Raw genomic sequence first — 19,235 nt, 5'->3', positions numbered from 1 at the left:
AATTTCTGCTTAAGATTTTTAAACTTTAAATTTTGCATGAAAAATGACCCTGGCTGGAAAGAGCAGACATCAGACACATCCCAGGAGCTGGGATCAGTGCATGTGCCATGCAGAAATCCCTGTCTACATGATGCATAAGCAGAAAATATTTATATTTGGCAGGCTCAGCACTAGCCCGGACCAAGCAGATGACCAAGTCCTAAAATGCCATGCCTGGGCTCCCTGAAGTTGAAGAAACCTGTTCCCAAATCCAAATACTCCTGCAATGTCCACCTTGGGCCACTGACCTGCCCTGATGCTGCTCACACCAAGGATATCAACCTGACGATCAACCCTGGGTTTGGACTCAATGAATGTGAACCCTCTGTGTTCTGATGTGACATCCTAAGCCTCATCAGAGCAATGATTCAGCACAGGGCATTTTAAATTATGCTGTGGAGCATCACCCTAATTCCTAGAACAGGTACTTTGCAGGTCTGATGCAGGGACGCAAGAGTGGGAAGTACACAATGAAACACAGGGAGCTAACAAGAGCCTTTTTGGCATCCTATGACCTTTTGTGGTCAAGCTCACCAGCCTGGGATATGAAGTTGTTATAGTTCTGGCTACAAAGACACATTTTAAAGCAGCAGGGAGCATGTCCCATGGAATGGGCTGTTTTACCTGTGTTTCTGCACTGCTCAAGGAATGGAGATCCAGCGATGGGTCAGTTTTGAGCTCGGGCTCAGGAGCTGCAATCGGGGCTTTCACCAAGATATCTTCATCAGGGCTGGCTCCTAATCCTGCATCTTTCTGGTCACCTCCTGCCTCTTTAGGAGCATCAGTGTCCTTGTCCTCTTCGGATACCTGAGACTTGGGCCTCCTGAGGAAGGAGGAAAAGAGGCGGGAGAGACCTCGGCCCTCGGAGGCGCGACGTTCTTTCTTGCCCTGCTCCTCGTGCGTGGGGGTTTCTCCGTTGGAGGCCTTCTGCCTCTGGGGCTGCCTCTCTGGTGTTGGCTGAGCCCCTTCCTCCAGGGAAGCCTCTTGCTTCTGTGTTTCAGCAGCACCTTCCTCCTCCTTGGCTTGCTGCTGCTCTGAGCTGTCAGCGTCAGCTGCTGGGCTCTTTTCTGTTGTCATGATGATGCTGTGTGAGAGAAGCAAAAGGGCTCAATCAAGAGGTTTCCACTCCCCATGTTTGACTGAGCTATTCAAACCAACCATGAGCACAGACATGCCATGTTCACTAGCCCCACCAGCCTGTCACAGAACCAGAGTGGAAGGGACACACAGGGATCATCTAGTCCAACTCTGAAGCGAATGGCCTGTGAGGGGATGAAACCCAGGCTGACTCCAGCCTACTAAGTCAGCAAAAGTAAAGTCATTCCTTTTGCTATAGTTTGCTTTGAAGACAGTCTTTAAGGTCCCTTCCAACCTAAACCATTCTAGGATTCTATGATCTAAAACACACCAAGCCACACTGCTGGGAACAGGACCTATCAGTGTTGAGCAATTACATTGTTCTGTACCAGACAAATCCAGTGGAGCCCAGTAGACTTCGGGATTCATAGGATATTTGTACTGTGCACTGGAAAAATGTCAAATGAAAAGGTTTCCAAACAACATCTACAATGGAGAGCAGATTTCCTCAGAGCTTGTGCCATTAAGCTGAAGCAATGTTTATTTCAACTTTAGCCTGTTTAGGCTGTTGACACAAAAAGATGGAAATCACATGAGAAGAGTATCTATTTAAGGTATAAAGAAGACCCAAAATAATCATGCTTTAGAGGGGATAGAACTAATCTTTGCACACCATATCACATGTATCTGCAGCAATAAATTGTTGCTGCTTACACTGAGCAAACAGCATATAATCCAATAAGCCTCAATCCCTCAGACCGAGCCTCAGTGTATAAATATTTGCTCAAAATACACACTTAAAATTAAGAAACATTTCAAGATGACATCCTCCTATGTATTACTGCATTCATCAACTTCAATTTAACTCATCCTGATTGCTAAAAGAACCAGAGCACTTGAAGAAGAAAAGCCCTTCCAGCTCTTCAAAGGACTTTCCCCTTGCATTTAATGCAAACATTTCATATTATTTCTAACACCATGGTAAAATCAGCACAGCATCACAGACCTTCCCTGAATTTGTTTCTGCAGCAACACAAAGTTCCTGAGGTTCAGGGTTTGGTCTGGGGTTTTTGTTGGGTTTTTCCACTTGGACTCAGCCCCAAGCCAGCCTTGCGGACGAGCCGCAGGGCTCATTTTAGCATGGTCTCCTGCAGAAGCATTAGACAGAACTACTCTCCACTCACAGTCTCCCCCTGTGAGCTGCTCTGGCTATTTCCAAACCCAATGGAGTGGCAGAGGCCACTGAAACAGCAGCTTCCAACCTGCACTGAAGAAACTGCTACAAGGCAGAGAGGGTGCCTGAACCCAGATGTGCCCAGATGTGTTTGCGATCGCTTTGCAAATGGCAGCATATGTGTGACTTGTCCCTACAGCTCTTACTTCTGCTCCCTTTCCTCCTGCAATCCCTTGCCACAGATGCTGCAGGCCCCGTTAGCAACCCATGGCTCCTACTGCAGAGAACTCCAGCCACCACACAGCCAATTTCTGCTCTGGTCAGCTCTCTAAGAACTCCTGGAGATGCCACAAGGCAGTGAAGAGCCCAAGGACCCATCTGTTCAGCCAAACACCCATCACCCCAAACCCACTATGCCAACACCAAGGGCAAAGCTCCCAATGCCCCAGTACACACCGAATTAAAGGCATGTTCTGCAAGCCCGGCCCATCACAATCACACACCAGCAGCCAGCTCCCTCAGGCACCAGCTGTTGCAGCAGCCTGCTTTGTTGTTGCTTCCCACTGTGTTTGTTTTGAATAAATACATTTGTACGAATCGTTATCAAAATGCACAACATTGGATGAGCTGCTCTTCAAACCAAAAAGGCAGAACCAAAGCTTTAGAGATGATGTCGGTGGGGAGGGCACAGCTGAGGAGCAGCTCTTACCGGCTGCAGGAAGCCCCAGGGACAGTCCACAAAGGAACACTTCCTCTGGATGTACTTTTCTCTCTTTAAACACCAAGAACTTGGAACAAGATTTGTTGGCTTGTTTACATTTCAAAGCTGCAGTCAGGGACCTTTCCTGGTGCAGGAAGGTGGGTCTGGCTGGCAATGAGCAAACATCTCCTTGTCTTTCCTCCCTCCCCCGAGAACCACGCTGCAGCTCAGCTAGATCCCCTTGGCAGCGCTGGGGATGCAGAGAAGGAGCCCTATTTTTCTCAATAAACACTTCATAGCAGCCAGCACCAATAACTCACTGGGTACAGCAAACACCTTGCTGCAAGACCCAAGTGCACTGCTGCAACGTGTGGACTCCTGGCTGGCTCCCTCCCTTGGAAGTTTTATGCTTAGAAATTATTTCCCCTACATTCATTATCAAAAGCAAAGAGATTTGTAAGTAAGTAACACAACTGAGAGGTTGTCCATGGCAAGAGGGTGGAACGAGATGGTCTTTAGACCTTCCAACCCAAGCCAGTCTGTGATTCTGTGATTACACACAGAAGAAAAGGGCCTTTCCTGCAAGGAGTCAGGTGCCAAACAGTGTTTTGTTTCTAACCCAGCCCACAGCAAAGCAGACACAAAGACCGAGGCTCCCACTCCACTGCTCTTCAACCCATCCCTTGGAGAAAGCACTGCCCACAGCCAAACCACAAGCAGGTTTTTATTCAAATTAAATTTTGTTCCGTTGCTATTCCATAAGGCAATTCTGCTGAGCCAGCAGGTGCCTCAGGAGCTCCCTGGATGCTGCAGGAAGATGCTCTGCTATTGTATGAGCACACAAGCAGTGCTGTTAACCTTCTGCTCTGAACTGCCACATTGTTGTAAATGCTTCATTTGGAGGGGCTTTCTTTGGTAGAGGCTGAAGGTTTGATGTCAGACAGCCTGTAAAAGGCAGGCTCTTCACAAGTCTGGCGTGGAGAAGGTGTTAAACACTACAGAAATAAGCAAACTACAACAAAACTCAGGTATGATCCCAGAGAGAGATTTCAGAGTAAGAGTCTCATCAGAAAAGAGTACAAGTATGCATTTATATCTAAGGATTTTTAATCTGAAGAATATCCTCCAGATAAGGCGGCTTTGGCAACTGGAAGCAACCTGAAGAGAAAGGTGTTAAATACTTCCACAGCAACATCCCACCTCATCTGGACTAGAGAAGCCCCCAGGGGTGGACCTGGACCTCCTCAAGAATGTCAGTGCTTTGGTGATGAAGAGGGAGCTCCACAGTCCTTCTCTCAAAAGGCATCAGAAACTCTGAACACCAAATGTCAAAGCAAAACAGTGCAGGGGCACCTCCTGAACCTGCTCTACCTGCAAAGACTCTACAGCCCCCCGATACTCGAGCCCCTCAACTTCAGTGCTTATCCTTCTCTCTGGCCAAGGGCACAGCTGTAGGGAACACACAATATCTCCCTGGGCATGTTGTAATTCGTACATACTCATCCCTCTTTCCTGCATCAAAATCCTTGAAACAAAACGGACTTAAAAGGTGCGGAAGTGCTCACTGCTCACCGTGCTCCCAACATACATGGTTCAATGACAAAATCATGGAATGCTTTAGGTTAAAGGGACCTTAAGCTCATCTCATTCCAACCCCTTGGAACTGGCAGGGACACCTTCGACTAGACCAGGTTGCTCCAAGCCCTATTCTCCCTGCCCTAATTATCTAGATGATGATTAAATTCAGTTTCATCCCCTCATGGCTCCATGGGTTCTGCTCTTGCAGACATCACAAAACAACCCCAATCTAAGCCAAACCATCCTCATTTTCCATGCTGCACAGACACACAGAGACTTACACTGCAACAGCTCCCTGTTGAGAAAGCCTTCAATCCTCAAGAGAACACTAAATCCCTTGCTTATGGTGTCTGTGCTCTGGAAGGTTCTCATTAAGTGGTGACACCTGAGTTTCTTGGAAATGACAGTGCTGCTCATTTGGGCTGTTCCATGATGAGTTACAGAGGCTCAATGAAACAGGCAAGTTTAGATATGTCTGTCACCCTCTCCTACCTATCAGCCTACTTCAGTCTCTTTTGTTTAGGTACCCAGTAAGTTTAGTGATAGTAAACTGAATCTATGCTGAAGGAAGGAAGGGTTAATTAGAAATCAGGAAGAAATTCCTGCCTGTGAGGGTGGTGAGGCCCTGCCACAGGCTGCTCAGAGAAGCTGTGGCTGCCTCTGGATCCCTGGAAGTGTCCAAGGCCAGGCTGGATGGGGCTTGGAGCACTGGGACAGTGGAAGGTGTTCCTACCCATGGCAGGGGGTGGGATGACATGGGCTTTAAGGTTCCTTCCAACTCAAACCAGCCTGTGATTCTGTGAAAAATCTAACTTCGCCTTGTTTCCAAGCCTGGAAAAATGATTTATGGCTTATGCCATAACTTACTTAATTCCCAGTGGCTTAGTCTTTCAGAGAAAGAAAAAGGACTGTCCATGGGGAAGGTTCAGTTCTTGGAAACACAAACTGTCTTGCAGAGATGCCTAACACCAGATAACGGGTGGGACAAACTGTCTTGACTTTCCTACACAAAAATATGTGCCTTCACTGAACACTGCTGCTCCAGCAAGAGCTGGAGATAATGATAAGACAGAAATTTCTGCTAAAAATAGGCAAAAATCAAATAGTTTCAGCAACAGTGTGGTGAGTTTTTTTAAAATGCGTTCCTTCCCATTTCATAATGTGTGTGAAAAGCACATAATTCACCAGGGAAACTACACAGAATGCTGCTCGAAATAGAGAGCACAGCCTGAAAATTCCGTTTTGTCAAGACCTGGTGCACGTGCAACAAAGCTGTGGGTGGGAGAGGAGGAAACTGCAGCTGCCACCAGCACGACTCACTCCACGTGTGTGTGTTATGCATCCTACATGTGATTTTTACTACAGTAAAGAAATCATTGGATAGAGCTTGAAGCAACCTCATCTAGTGGAAGGTGTCCCTGGCCATGGCAGGGGAGTGGAATGTGATGGACTTTAAGGTCTCTACCAATCCAAACCAGTCTGGGATACTATGACCATAGCAGAGAGCTGTTTGCTTGGGGATTTCAAACAAGGCAAGAAATTCAAATGCAATAAAATAAGCCTCTCAACAGAAATTCAAACAACTTTAAAATAATCTAAAGACTCAGAACCTTTCAGAATTTATTTACTACATTTCATTAGAGGAATAATTAGTGCTGACATTTTATAAACCCTGTTAAAATTAACATGCCTCATCTTTCTGCACTGGTACTTTGGATCATGAACATAAAGGATGCTGTTGCTCAGCCTGACCTGGAGGGTAACAGGAGACTTCAGGAGCCTCATTGAATGGGGGAAAAATAAACCACCCAACACAACACAGATGGCACATTACAGCTGCCTGGATTTAATTCTCACCAGACCAGCCCTGGTAATCTACTGTATGTCAGCAGCACCGTGCCCCTCTCCCATCTCCTGCTATCGTACAGCTTTCCTATTTAAATGAGGGCAAAAATAGTAGCTCACCATCTGCTGAAAGCAAATCATTTATGTCAAATTGAAGACTGGGCTTATAAAATGACCTGACTAAATGGAGCAGTAAGTGCATTACAACCAAAGGGAGCTGAAAGCTCCTCCTCCGTATCCTCAAAAATCCTCCTGGATGGTACATAATTCTTTACATGGAAATTCATGGGCTTTGCTCATTGGTGAAGTGCTGAAATTTAAATGAAAACATGTACTTGTCACTGGGGCCTTGTCTACAGCAATGGGTTTGGAAAGGCTGCCCGTGTGGAACCTGTCTGGAAAACTCACTTGGAGCAGTTGGACCCAGAACAGAGACACGGAGAAGGCACATGCACCAGACTGCCAGCAAAATCAAGCTGCTCATAGGCCCTCCCTCCTCCCATTGCAATGCACTAGCTGGCTAAGAAGACTAAGAAAAGCATCAGTAAAATACAAGAGATGTTTCCTATTCAGCAGCAAGCAGTAACTCTTGGGGCTCCCTTCCCCTCTGCGGCAGAGGCCAGAGCAGAAACAACATGGTTTGGTGTCAAACACACAGTGCCTGACGGGGCTGCTTCTTCAGAAACAAGTCTCCAGATCCTCCTGGAGGACACAGCAGCTCAGCCTGGCAGGCAGCAGTCACTCCAAAACCATCCTTTGCTGAAAAAGCCGGTATCTGCCCGACCTGGCGGGGAGAGGGAGGGATCCATCCAAGCCCATCCCCACCCTAGGAGCAGCTCAGCCCCTGTGTGGTGCAGATAACCTCCTGGGGCGGCTCCCTCCACCAGCCTCCCATGGAAACAGGGAGCACGGGCACCCAGCAGGCGCCAGAAATCTGTGCAAAGAAAAGCAGCAGGACGGTGCTTACAAAGGCACCATGAGCAAGCCACTCCATCACAGGGAGGCGATGGCAAGGACAGGCTCCATCCCAGCAGGTCACTCTGTCACAGCCACTCCCGGCTCTGCACCGAAGGAACACCCACGGTGGCGATGACAGCGCAGCAGAGATGACAATGCCACCGCTGCGAGTGACGATGGCTCTCCCCGCAGCAGCATTCCATCTTGTTAAAGCAACAGTTCAACAGAAATAAGCAATAGCTCTCCATCAGCTGAACAGGAGGATTTTTTTCCATGAATTATTCATAAGGTGGTTTTTTTCCCGACTGAACACAGATGTGTTTACTTACACTGTGCCTCATTTACACTCAAGGTTTAACATAACAGGGCTCATATTCTTTCCGTAGCTTCCTAAGAACGTGAGTAAAGCACTTTTTTGCATTTGTTGCTCTCCCTTTGGTTGCTTCCAAACCAAAGCTATAATTAGAAGCCCCGAGGGCCCTGCACACTCCTTTGATAAAGAGCTGCTCACTAGATAAATACAACCCCTGCACACAGATACACACACACACACAAACACAAACACCTGCCAGGACGAACCATGGCTGCACCAACAGCCAGAAGGATGTTTGATGCTAAAACCGCTCAACAGGCTCCATCACGTACTGTCCCCGTTCACACACATGGGCTGCTCCTCCCCTGCGTGCCAGGGACATTGCACTTGAGCGCTTCATTTGTTACTTCACGGGTGAATGCAACTTGCATTCACCCAAGTGCCTCAAATGTATCTGCGGCATCCTGGTACAACGCCCCAAATTCATTAAATATAACCATGATCACGAAGTTATTCAGATGCTATTAGCACACATGAAATGCACAATATTTGAACTATCTGAGGGAACCACTCACAGGAAGGGCTGCGAGAACAAGCACTCGGCTTGTTCTCTGCTGAGCCCACATGAAAGCTGGCTGAAACAGCTGGATGAAAACATCCTCAACCCCACCTTTCAGCTGGGCTTACTGCTTCAAAATTGCCATCAAATATCACAGAATCCTGGAATGGTTTGGGTGGGAAGGGACCCGAAAGCCTATCACCTTGTTACTCCCCCTGCCATGGGCAGAGACAGCTTCCACTATCCCAGAGTGCTCCAAGCCCCATCCAGCCTGGCCCTGGACATTTCCAGGGATCCAGGGGCAGCCACAGCTTCTCTGGGCATCCCCATCCTCCCAGCAAAGAATTTCTCCCCGCTATCCCACCTAATCCTGCCCTGAGGTCACTCCTCTTTATTCTCTTACTATCTGCCTGTGTAAAAAAGTCAATCTCCCTCTGTTTTATAAGCCCTTTTAGGCACTGGAAGGGGCTCTAAGGTCTCCTTGGAGCTTTCTCTTCTCAACTCCAAATACCCACAACTCCCTCAGCTTGTTAAGGACACTTAAGTTAGTCACTACACTACTCTAAGCTGATTTCAAGATCTCTTCTTCTTACAGCAACACTCCAAACATACTGAATGCAGAGGAAACATCATTCTCCCCCACAAGAGCCTGCAGTGAAAGAAACTCCCAGGACATGGTGCCTAACCCAGCGGTGCCTGGGTCCGCCCAGGCATGCAGCAATGTGGTTTTCTGCTGTTTTAATGAGTTTTAAGAAGTTGTACCAGCTGCCAGGCTGAGTTGATTTACCTGGTTTGCTCTCACATGCTCACTGCTACTCATCGAGCAGTGAAACAAGGGCTGCAAGGTAACTAAAATTACCATTACAGTAATTATCAGCCTGAACATTGCACTTTTAAAGATTAATGACCCTTACCTAGGAGTGCAGGAAGGCACTGGCCAGCTGCAGATTATTTACTAAACTCCTCAATTCTTAGTTTTCTGGCCAAGCCCCAGCCACTTACACCTGCAGAGCAACACGGGATGAAGAAGCTGGAGATCTCCTCAGCATCCACCAGCATAGAACAAGCCAGATCCAGCACAGACACGGATGCCAGGTATGGAGACACAATTGGGACAGCAAAAGCTCCAAGGAGCCCAAGGGAATGAGTCAGTGAGCAGGGGGCTCGTGAAGCTGCGTTTTGCTGGGTGGGTACAAACACCACAGGTACCAGCACGCAGCAGCCTGTGCTGCTCCTGAGCTGGGGGAAGGCTTTGTTTCAGGAAGGTTCACCCTTTCCTGAAGTCTCCTCTTCTTTCAGGGCCCAGTATCACATGCAACAGCACAGAGAATGAGAAGAAATCCATTCCCAACACAAACCTCGAGCTGTAAACTCCCAGTATCACAGAAAGAACCCAACCTTCAGCAACTTGAAAACTCACAAGGTCAGGAAGCTTGGTTTCAGAGCTCACTAAGAGCTAATTGAGGTCCCCCATCAAAAGCAGCAGCAAAAGCCCACTCCAAGCTGACTGCAGCTCCCCAAGGCACGTAGCAATGAGGAATGCAAACTGGGATGCTGCTGACCTTGCCTTAAGACTGGGAACAGCAACATATCTTCTGTAGGCACCATGCACAGGAGGGAGGTGAGGACACACGGAGACACCTCCTCCAGAAAGCTGCCCTCTTTTTTTTTTTTTTTCTCCTTTTTTAAAAAACATTGCAGGTGATAGTTAAACTCTGCACCACTCCCAGGGGAAAAACACATGGGGACGATCCTAATGCACATCTGCAGGCTCCTCTCTATGCCCAAGAAGAGCAGGCAAAGATCCAAACCCTGGGTGTAACCACGTTCCCAACAGACCAGGTCCACAGGCAACTGGCAAACAATCAGTCACTGAGCTGTTCCCCCAAACACAGAGCCAGGAATCAGAAGCTGTTTGCAAAGCCTCAAGGTACTGACTCTGACTGGGACTAGCTCCAGTGCCACCCTGGAGCCAGAAGGATGTTGCCTCAATGAATGCAGCATCAGAAGAGCACTGCATGTCCCAGGAACATGCTCGGACACTTCACATCACCCCCATAGGGATGGTTTTCCTCCCAGCTTTATGCTCGTGATGCTCAGTGACCACAAAGTCACCCTTGACCCTGGAATGGCTCCACAAGCCAGGCAACAAAGGAGAAGATGGTTCCTGGAAAATCACAGCAGGGTTTGTAACATCTCCCACACAGAGGATGTTCTCCAGTATCCCTTCAGGGATCCTGCACCACAGGGCAGGCAATGCCCACCCTGAGTTAAAAAAACAATGGGATATCAGTGCTGGGATTAATGAGACATCCTTGCTGGCAGTCCCCATCCCATAATAAAGTCATTCTCCTCTTAGCAAGGCTGGGGAGAAGCCCTCAGTGAGCACGGTTTCCTAATATTTCCATTGCACAATGTTCTTCGTCCTCTATTGGCACAATCTGGCTTGCAAAAAGAACCTCACAGGCGCCTGGAGGTTCTACCCTGTGTCCTCACACACATCCCGCTTCTACTTTGACACAAGATCCCACAGCACCATCCAGAAAAGCCAAAGAGTTGGGGCCGGGTACCAAGATGGTAGGAGACACCAGGACACCAAACTGACATGGGTGACACAACTGTCAGCTTCCCAAGGCTGCACCCCAGCATGGCTGGCAGGGATGGAAATCCTCCCATGCCCACCAGGAACAGGAACCAAACAGAAAAGGAGTGTGAAGCAGCAATTAAATCCTACCATGTACAGTCAGCAGTTATGGCATGTGGCAGAGCAGCTAAGTCCTGTCACCTCCCAGAGCTGCTCCTTTTGTGAGCACAGGGACTACAGCAGAACTCCTCTCACCCTGCCAAGATTTGGCCTCTGGCTGTTTCCACCAGTCTGTTTTTTCCATCCAGCAGTGGAATCAGGCAGCTTTAGTTTTTAATACCCTTAATTAGGGGTGTGCAGCAGTCTTCATTCCTTAATTACATTCATTGACACATCTGATGCAACACATTTACAAACAACCATTTTCACTGAAGGTGGCTTTGAATCAGAATTGCTGTTGAATTCCCACACTGGCTGTGCAGTGTCACCAACAGGGAAAAGACACAACATGGCGTTCTGGATGCTTTAACAAGACAGACAGCTTGGAAATGCTATTTTCATTAAATAGTCACCTCTTTCTTTGGCAGAGCAGATGAACTACTGGCAGTCTGAGGTTTTGGAATGGGAGAGCAGCTCTCAGAAGTTTACAGCAAAAAAGTGACCATTTCAAGCAATCCTCTCCAAGACTGATGCACGAGGATGGAGGGACAGCATTTCAGTGTCTATCCTGATGATTTTGGTCAATCACCATTCAGTATCTCAGCTAAAGGCAGACAATGGGGATGCTCCATTTCAGCAGCTCAGCTGTCAGGAATCCCTTTGATCCTCTGGGACAGCAAACACTCAGTGAGCACTTTATCACCCCCACTTCTGCTGCAGAATGAAAATAACGATGCTGACACCTTCTGCCTGCCCACAGAGCCATGGCAGCATTATCCCACAGGGAGCTTGCGCTCGCTCCTGTTTTGAATTACTGCCCCAGATCCCATCCTGATGCATTAATGGCTCACCAGGGCACAGCAGCTGAGCTCCAGGCAGCAGCCTGGCCTATGAGCAGTAGGAAACAGTGAACAGGATATTAAACACCACCATGGGGGGAAAGGAGAGCACCGATTTAACGAATAGGATGAATGATAAGATGGTATTGTGAGTGTTTTTTCACCACTGGAGACCCAAGTAAGGATGCATGCTGGTTCTAGCAGCACAGTCTGCTCAGTTCCAGCATCAGCCAGAGTTGCTGCAATTATTTGCATGGAGGAAATGTACACAAACATTGCTTTCTTCAGACTACAGAAAGGAAAAGGAAGTTGTGTTCACCCTCAATACAGCAGGGAGGGGTCAGAAATACACTTTGCACCCACATTCAAGGGCTGTTTGCTCATATTTTTGGACACCACCCTCTTTTCTGTGCTGGAACGGTTGGTGTGGGAGGCTGGTTGTGGGTTGTGATTTCACTGAACAAACACCAGCCTGGCCATGCTCTACTGGCTCTCAAGAGGTATTTTCCACCTCGTCAACGCTCACCTTTGCCTCCCAGAACACCACAGCAGGGTGAGTGCTGAGTACCACAGTGGTGCTCCTGGATGGCCCTTGTGTTTCTGAACAGAACACCACAGTACCTTCTCCAGCCACACTTAATCCTGCTGATCCAAACACTGCTCCACCCAGAAGCTCCATGGACAACATGTACTAAAAGGATCTCTCCTACCCTCCTGTCTGGCTGCACCAGACCTGCTCTTTCTTCCACCACCCCCTGATTCCCTCCAACCTTCCCCCACATTTCCCAGGGGCTGTCCAGGATGCCTTTCCCCACCAACTCACACTTTTCTCCCCAGTCCTCTCCCTTTTATCCTGTCAATACAGGATATTTTACACTGTTAATACACTCAACACTGGGAGAAGTTTAACACCCATGAGGGCATTAAAGGGAGTGTGGTTATGAAGTCAGGTGGGTATGTGCACTGGGGAAACTGGGGCAGCACCTGGAAGCTGTAAACCAGCTTTCTCCACTCCCACCAGTGCCAACACAACCTGTCATGGCACAGGCAGGACAGTGCTGGCCACCAACCAGCTGAGAAGACAACAATAAACAGCTTCCAACTGGCTTAACATTGCAATATTTTAAAATAAATGAAGAGCCAATAAAGACAAAATATATTCTTTGGTAGGGATAATGCGTATGCAGGAAACAGTAGCTGGTTTAAATTTCTCCCTAATAAAATAAATTAGGGAGAATTGTACACGGGAGTAGTGGTGCTTTTTGGATAAGCTACTGGCCTTATATACACAATTTAGCATCCCACTTAAACTTATGAGTTAGGTTTCAAAATAATCCTTATTCTATTCAAAGTGTGTGCTTGCATATATACACACAAACCCCCGACAATATAATGGTGGTAGGAACAACCACATGGGGTTTTTTTTTAGAAGCTTTGCTTATTTTTCCCTTTTTTATATTTAAATCCTTGTTGTGTGATTGCTTCATGCACAGATGAAGCCAGCTGAAAGCTCCACAAACTCACAGGGACTCAGCCTAGCTCAGGTATTTATCAAGTATCAAAAGCAACAGCAAATTAAGACTAAACCATATTATTCTCAGTATTTTCCAAAATACTGAGATCCAAAATCAATTGGTCTTGCCCAGTACTGAGGAATAAATGGAGAGCCTCAGCTAAAATTATGCTGCTAAAGGGCTGCAAATCCCTCAGTCACAATTCCAGACAAGTGAGCCACTCTTTTAAACGTGCTGCTGACAGCAGGAGCCACACAACAATATTGCTGAAATCCACATCATGCAGCACAAGGGAATAAAATGCCACACAGATCCTCTTTTCTGCAGGCTCTGGTGATACCATTGTTCGGGTTAAAACTGCCATGAGAAGACCCTTCAAACGAGGCCAGGGTGAAAGAGTGGAGAGAGCAAAAAGCATGGGTGAGCTCACCCAGGTGCCCCAGGCAAACCCATTCTTTGGTCCTCCAATAAATACATTCCTAAACAACCTCCTTTGCACTTCCCTTCAAGTTCTCTTTCTATACATACAATCTGAAAGTAAACAGTCATCTGTTCCCATCTGAGATGAAAACAATGAACATACAAATGAGGACTGAGCAGGTTGAGCTAGCTGGGAGGCAGTATAGAGGCTCACAGTATAAGCTGTGAGCAGGGCAATACAGAAAATAAAAGCACACTAATGAGAGCCCTTGCAGCGGCAAGAAGTGTAGTTTAAGAGTAAACAGCAAAAACCAGACGGAAACGCAATGAGCTGATCTCTGGTGAGGACACAGGCGCACAGCCTGAGCTTGCTCCAGCTCCCCAGCTAAACAAGCTGCAAAAGCTCTTTAGAAGTGAACTAGAACTCCAAAACATTAACATTTCATTCTCTTACTGCTAAGCATGGGAGATGTTTAAAGAGTATCTGCCTTACCAGGCTGTGTCCCCTGTTGAGCAACAAGGGAAGGAGAAGAGGACCTGCCCTGCCCTGACTGCCAAGCGCCTGCGCTGAGCACGGACCTCGCTGGCGTCACCACCATGTGCATTTGCTGCTTCCCAGGCGTTTTACCTGCTGGCATTACAACTGCAAGCCTGCTTGTTTTATTAAACTGTGCTCCTACTCTTAAGCTACCATCCAATTACTGCTCCCAATTACTTGGCTCTTAAGAGCCAACAGTAATTACAGAGTACCCTGTGAACAAGGCTGCTGTCTGCTGAACTGCACAGAGCTGAAGCATCCAGGACCAGTCTCTCCTCTGGGAGAAAAAAGAGAGATTCCTCCAGTGGTAGATTAACAGTCCTGAGCATGAAGGGCAGGTTTGGTGAAACAGACCATGAGCATCACAGCCTCAATGCCCAGATTTCAGCAGCCCTTTGGATGCCCCAAGTATCCACAGCAATAAATATCTGTTTTTCCCTATGGGACTCAACAAAACACAGCACCAGTTCAAGCCTGGGGATGTTAACCCAGAAATCTCTGGGATTAAAGGCACGCACCAGCAACAGCAGCCAGTGCTGTATAAATGCCCATGAGTTTTAAGCACCTTGGCAAAACACTCAAACCCAGGAGGATGAAGAACCCAAACACTATGGGAGAAATGCCTGTGTACTGTGGCCCTTTCAAGCACAGGTAACTTTATAGCAAGAACTGTGCTGTTCAGGCATTAATAACAGCCCTGCGAGTTTAAGACCCAAACCAGCTCCTGTGCAGAGCCCAGGGACATGGGAGTACAGCGTGAGCCTTCAGGAAGAGCACAGAATGCCCCTTTGCCTTCACACAGTGGCCTCTGCAGACAGCAGCCTAACAAGCTATTGTGCAACTCACATTGCTCAGATTTAATAATCCCGTCAATTCTGGCCTCTTTTTTTGCTTTCTACAAATAGATCTTTATTGCACAATTCACTGCCACTTGCATGAAACAGCAATATGCCAGAAGGAAACAGCACTTTGCCATGATTATCTACTTATTTTTAGTATTAGATTTTCTTTTTCTCAAAAATGTGTTTCCCTTTGCAGGGTGCAGTGCACTTTCAAAGTGTTCCACCAACAGCACTGCAGAATTCAGTCTTGACAACAGCAGGGAAGATCAGTGCTAGACATCCAAATACAAGAGGAAAGATAAAAAGGAGAATAATTCTTCTCTGTGCTTCACTTTGCTCCCAGATCTTGCCAAGCACAGCTTTTGAGAAAAATCCATGTTGTAGGACTGGGATGGGGAACACCATGGTGGCTTGAACTGCTCACACCAGGGACATGCCTGCCTGGGGACACAGGGAACACATCCCACATCTAGGACAGCATCAGTCTAGTACTGTGGTGCAGGAGAACATGCTTCTATAACTCACAACATATTTCATATTAAGAGCAATAATTAAATCAATTAGTGGTCACCCAGCGAGCTGCTTTACAGAAGTTCATTTTAAGCAGCAAAAACAACTTCCAGCACAGCTTAAAATAAGAAGGTGCCACATAATCATACAAATGCTCATGCCATTGGGAAATCAAGAATGGCTGCATAGGCTTCTGCTGCAGGTGGTTTATACCAAACAGTTCATTAGCACCAGATGGGCGGATCTCAGATTCCAAATGAAACATACATATCCCCATTTACAGTGATTCAACCCAAAAAAGCCAGTCCTCCAACTAAAATGCAAGTGCCACATCCATTTTTCTTCACAGTAAGAGCAGATCACATATATGATCACTGCAAAAGTCAGAAGGGACTGTGCTGGATACCACAATGGTTAATTACTTGTGTGACTAATTATCAACTTAAAAATCAAGTATCTGCATAGCTCCAAGCTGATTTTTTTTCCATTTTCCATTTTTTTCAGATTAAAAAAAAAATTATAATTCACTGCTTGGAGCAGCAAAGATACTTTTTTTAAAACACAGCAACAAATTTCAAGCCTATTTCTCAAAGCACATCAAAAGAGCTCATCACTGGTGATACCAAGAGGTCTGGATATTTTCATGTCTGGGAATCAACTCTTAAAATTAAGTTTTCACAAAGCCTGTTTTCTTGTTTTCGAGAAACTTGCTCCATCCTGAGCTTTAGTGACTCATCCCCAGACGTCTCTGACTAGCAGCACCTGAACTGACTGCACCCATGAAATACCTTGTGACTAGGCAAAACCACAGCCCATAGGTGGGAAAGCAGGGCAAGGAGATTAACTCAGAAAAACAGATAAAAACTTCACATTCCCCTGTCACTGTTTCTTCTGGAGATGTGGAATTGAGCAACTGCTAGGCTTGGCTGACGTAGGCATGTTGAGATGATGGTCAATCTCATGAGGTGCAGCCAGCTGTGTGTCTGTCCTACTTCCATAAATCCCAAACACTCTTGCTCCAACAGCAAAGCTCTGACAATCCTTTACAACAGAGAGGCTCGTTCTTTTCTCTCTCCCCTTGCTTTTTGTTTTAAAGAAATGTCTCAAAATATTTTCTATGGGAGTGTTTCTGCTGAAGTGAATTGGGGAAAAACATAAGCAGACACTTGAGGTAGACAGGAACCACCCACTCACAAACCTCCTGTTTCAGAGGGGCACAGCTGCAGCTCCAATTGATGTTCTCTTGTGACGGTGGTCACAGCGGTTTTCAGGTGAGGGAAGAGACGAGAATGTTGTCTCCATGTTCAGAAGGCTTGATTTATTATTTTATGATATACATTACATTAAAACTACACTAAAAAGAATAGAAGGAAAAGTTTCATCTCAGAAGGCTAGCTAAGCTAAGAATAGAATAGAAAAGAATGATAACAAAGGCAGCTGCCTCAGACTTTCTGTCTGAGCCAGCTGACTGTGACTGGCCATTAATTACAAAAAAAAACATGAGACCAATCACAGATGGACCTGTTGCATTCACAGCAGCAGATAATCATTGTTTACATTTTGTTCCTGAAGCTTCTCAGCTTCTCAGGAAGAAAAAATCCTTAGAAAAAGATTCTCACAAAAAGATGTCTGCGACATTCTCTCCCCCCGGCCCCATCTAGAAAATTTATTAGGACAAGTGTTTTAGTGAAAGAACAATGTTCTTCACCAATCCTATATTGTTTTTCTAGTGGTGAAGCTGAAGTGCTATGAAAGTTACAATTAATCAAATCTCAGTTTCAGTGTAACTCATCACTCCCTGGTTTTCTGCCAAAGTCAGAAGTTTCAGAAGGTTAACCTGTTTCCAAAACAAGCAGAATCTATCAACAAATTTTCAGCTGATTTTGTAGTTAATACTTCAAAAGGGCAGAGTTGTTTCCTTATATTTGTGTTTTCAAAGGCCAGGCAGGAGGTGGTACCTCTGCACAGCAAAACCAGAGCTGAGCGCTTTTTGCAGCTGCTCCTACCACAGGAGTGATTTACAACTGTTTGTGCTGAGAAATCATGAGAAATGATTAACGTACAACCACTGCCCCCAGCAAACAGAGCCAACCCTGTAACCAGGTTAGCACCCCACAGAGACACTAATGAGCTCCCTGCACACCTTCCAACCTCCTGAACCCCTGTGTGATGGAGCTGCAGGCACAGGGTGCTGGCACCTCTCCTTCACCTGTGTCTGCAGAGAACCTTATCATCACTGGCACAGATGCAGCTGTGCATCTACCTCAAAAAAAGGAGAAAAAAGTTTAAATCCACTGTATTTGCATATGCTGTGTATAATATAATCTATCTGATTGCCAGCCTTTGCTGTGATTAGCACCGTGCAGGTCAAACCCACCAGTGTAATAATCAAGCAATGCTCATGCTGGAGAGTCCAGCTCAATTATAAAAAAAATAAACTTGCAAGAACAGTATCATATTGAAATACCAAATTTCTCTGTAATTGCAAGCCTCCTTGCTTTGTGAATTCATCCCTCATGTCCATTATCTACTCCCATTCCTGCCTCAGGAAGGACACAGGCAAGTAACACTAATAGATTCCGTTTCCCCGAGCGCTCCCTCTCGATTCATCATGCAACAGGGACTCTTTTTTTAATAAACCACATGTCTGCAAAAGGAATATCACCATACATCATCATCAGGATAGATTAAGAGAATCAATCATCATTTTTAAATAAGCCAAGAGCAGCAGCTGCAAAACATGAAGCCACTAACATTGTCCGTGCCACTGCTGGTTTCCCCACAGGCATCCAGTGGGTGTTTGCAGGTAGGAGGAAGAGCACCTGAACCAAGAAGAGGGATGCTTTTTGCATTGGTGCCCCAAAACTGAGGGGATGAGAGACATCAGCTACTCAAAGCATCTTGCTTCAGAGCAAAACAAAGTGAAAAAACTTGCTTCAGTGTGTAAATAGAGGAAAAAAGGTCATTTTTGGAGATGAACTTGCTTGGACACGACAAGTCCCTTGGGTTCTTGTTAACAAGGGAATGCAGCATCCCAAACTTCACTGAAGAGATGGGCAGGGAAGGGGTCCTGGTGTGGGATGGGCACAACAGCTGCTCTGACCTCATCAACCAACCCCAGCTTTATTCCACCATTTCCTGGAGGAGCGAAGGAAAGAGCAGAGATGGGTGGGAACAAACAAACCGATACTGCTACCCACAAACAAAGGAAGTGTTTTTTGAAGGCAGCACCTAGGCAGACCTGATGGAAGTAACAGAAGCAGCAGTTACAACAACAAACCCCTCCAGAAGTCTGAAGAAACTACAGCACTCACTAGAAGCAGTGCCAGAGGAATTCAGCACATGGCCATTTCCCCCCAGTATCACCAGCATGCCCTTCCCACGTTGATGCAGTTGCTCCCACTGCAGATAAACCCCATTCCCAAGGGCAGCCTGACAATATTGAATTTTTCAGAAAGCCCTGAAGAATGAAGCCAGCTCATGTGTGTGAGTCAGCAAACTCACACATATGCAAGACCCCTTTTCCATCCTTTTTAAACACCTGGGGAAGCCTGGCTGCACGTGAAAACCCATGGAAAAGCAATATA

General features: G+C 46.5%; 1 protein-coding gene across 11 annotated transcripts in view; it reads right to left on the bottom strand.

The window, feature by feature from the left end:
- The window catches only part of EPB41 (erythrocyte membrane protein band 4.1), a 76,187-nt gene that overhangs the window by 50,062 nt on the left and 6,890 nt on the right, over nucleotides 1–19,235 (bottom strand). For all 11 annotated transcript variants that reach the window (XM_058040419.1, XM_058040420.1, XM_058040429.1 and 8 more), the window contains exon 2: nucleotides 664–1,123. In XM_058040419.1, the coding sequence (XP_057896402.1) occupies nucleotides 664–1,116 (453 nt within the window). In that variant the 5' untranslated portion in view covers nucleotides 1,117–1,123. The remainder of the gene's footprint in view (nucleotides 1–663; nucleotides 1,124–19,235) is intronic.

Source organism: Melospiza georgiana, chromosome 24 (assembly GCF_028018845.1).
Source record: "Melospiza georgiana isolate bMelGeo1 chromosome 24, bMelGeo1.pri, whole genome shotgun sequence".
Lineage (NCBI taxonomy): Eukaryota > Metazoa > Chordata > Aves > Passeriformes > Passerellidae > Melospiza > Melospiza georgiana.
Note: the sequence above shows the minus strand (reverse complement) of the source record. Positions and strands in the feature narration are given on the sequence as shown.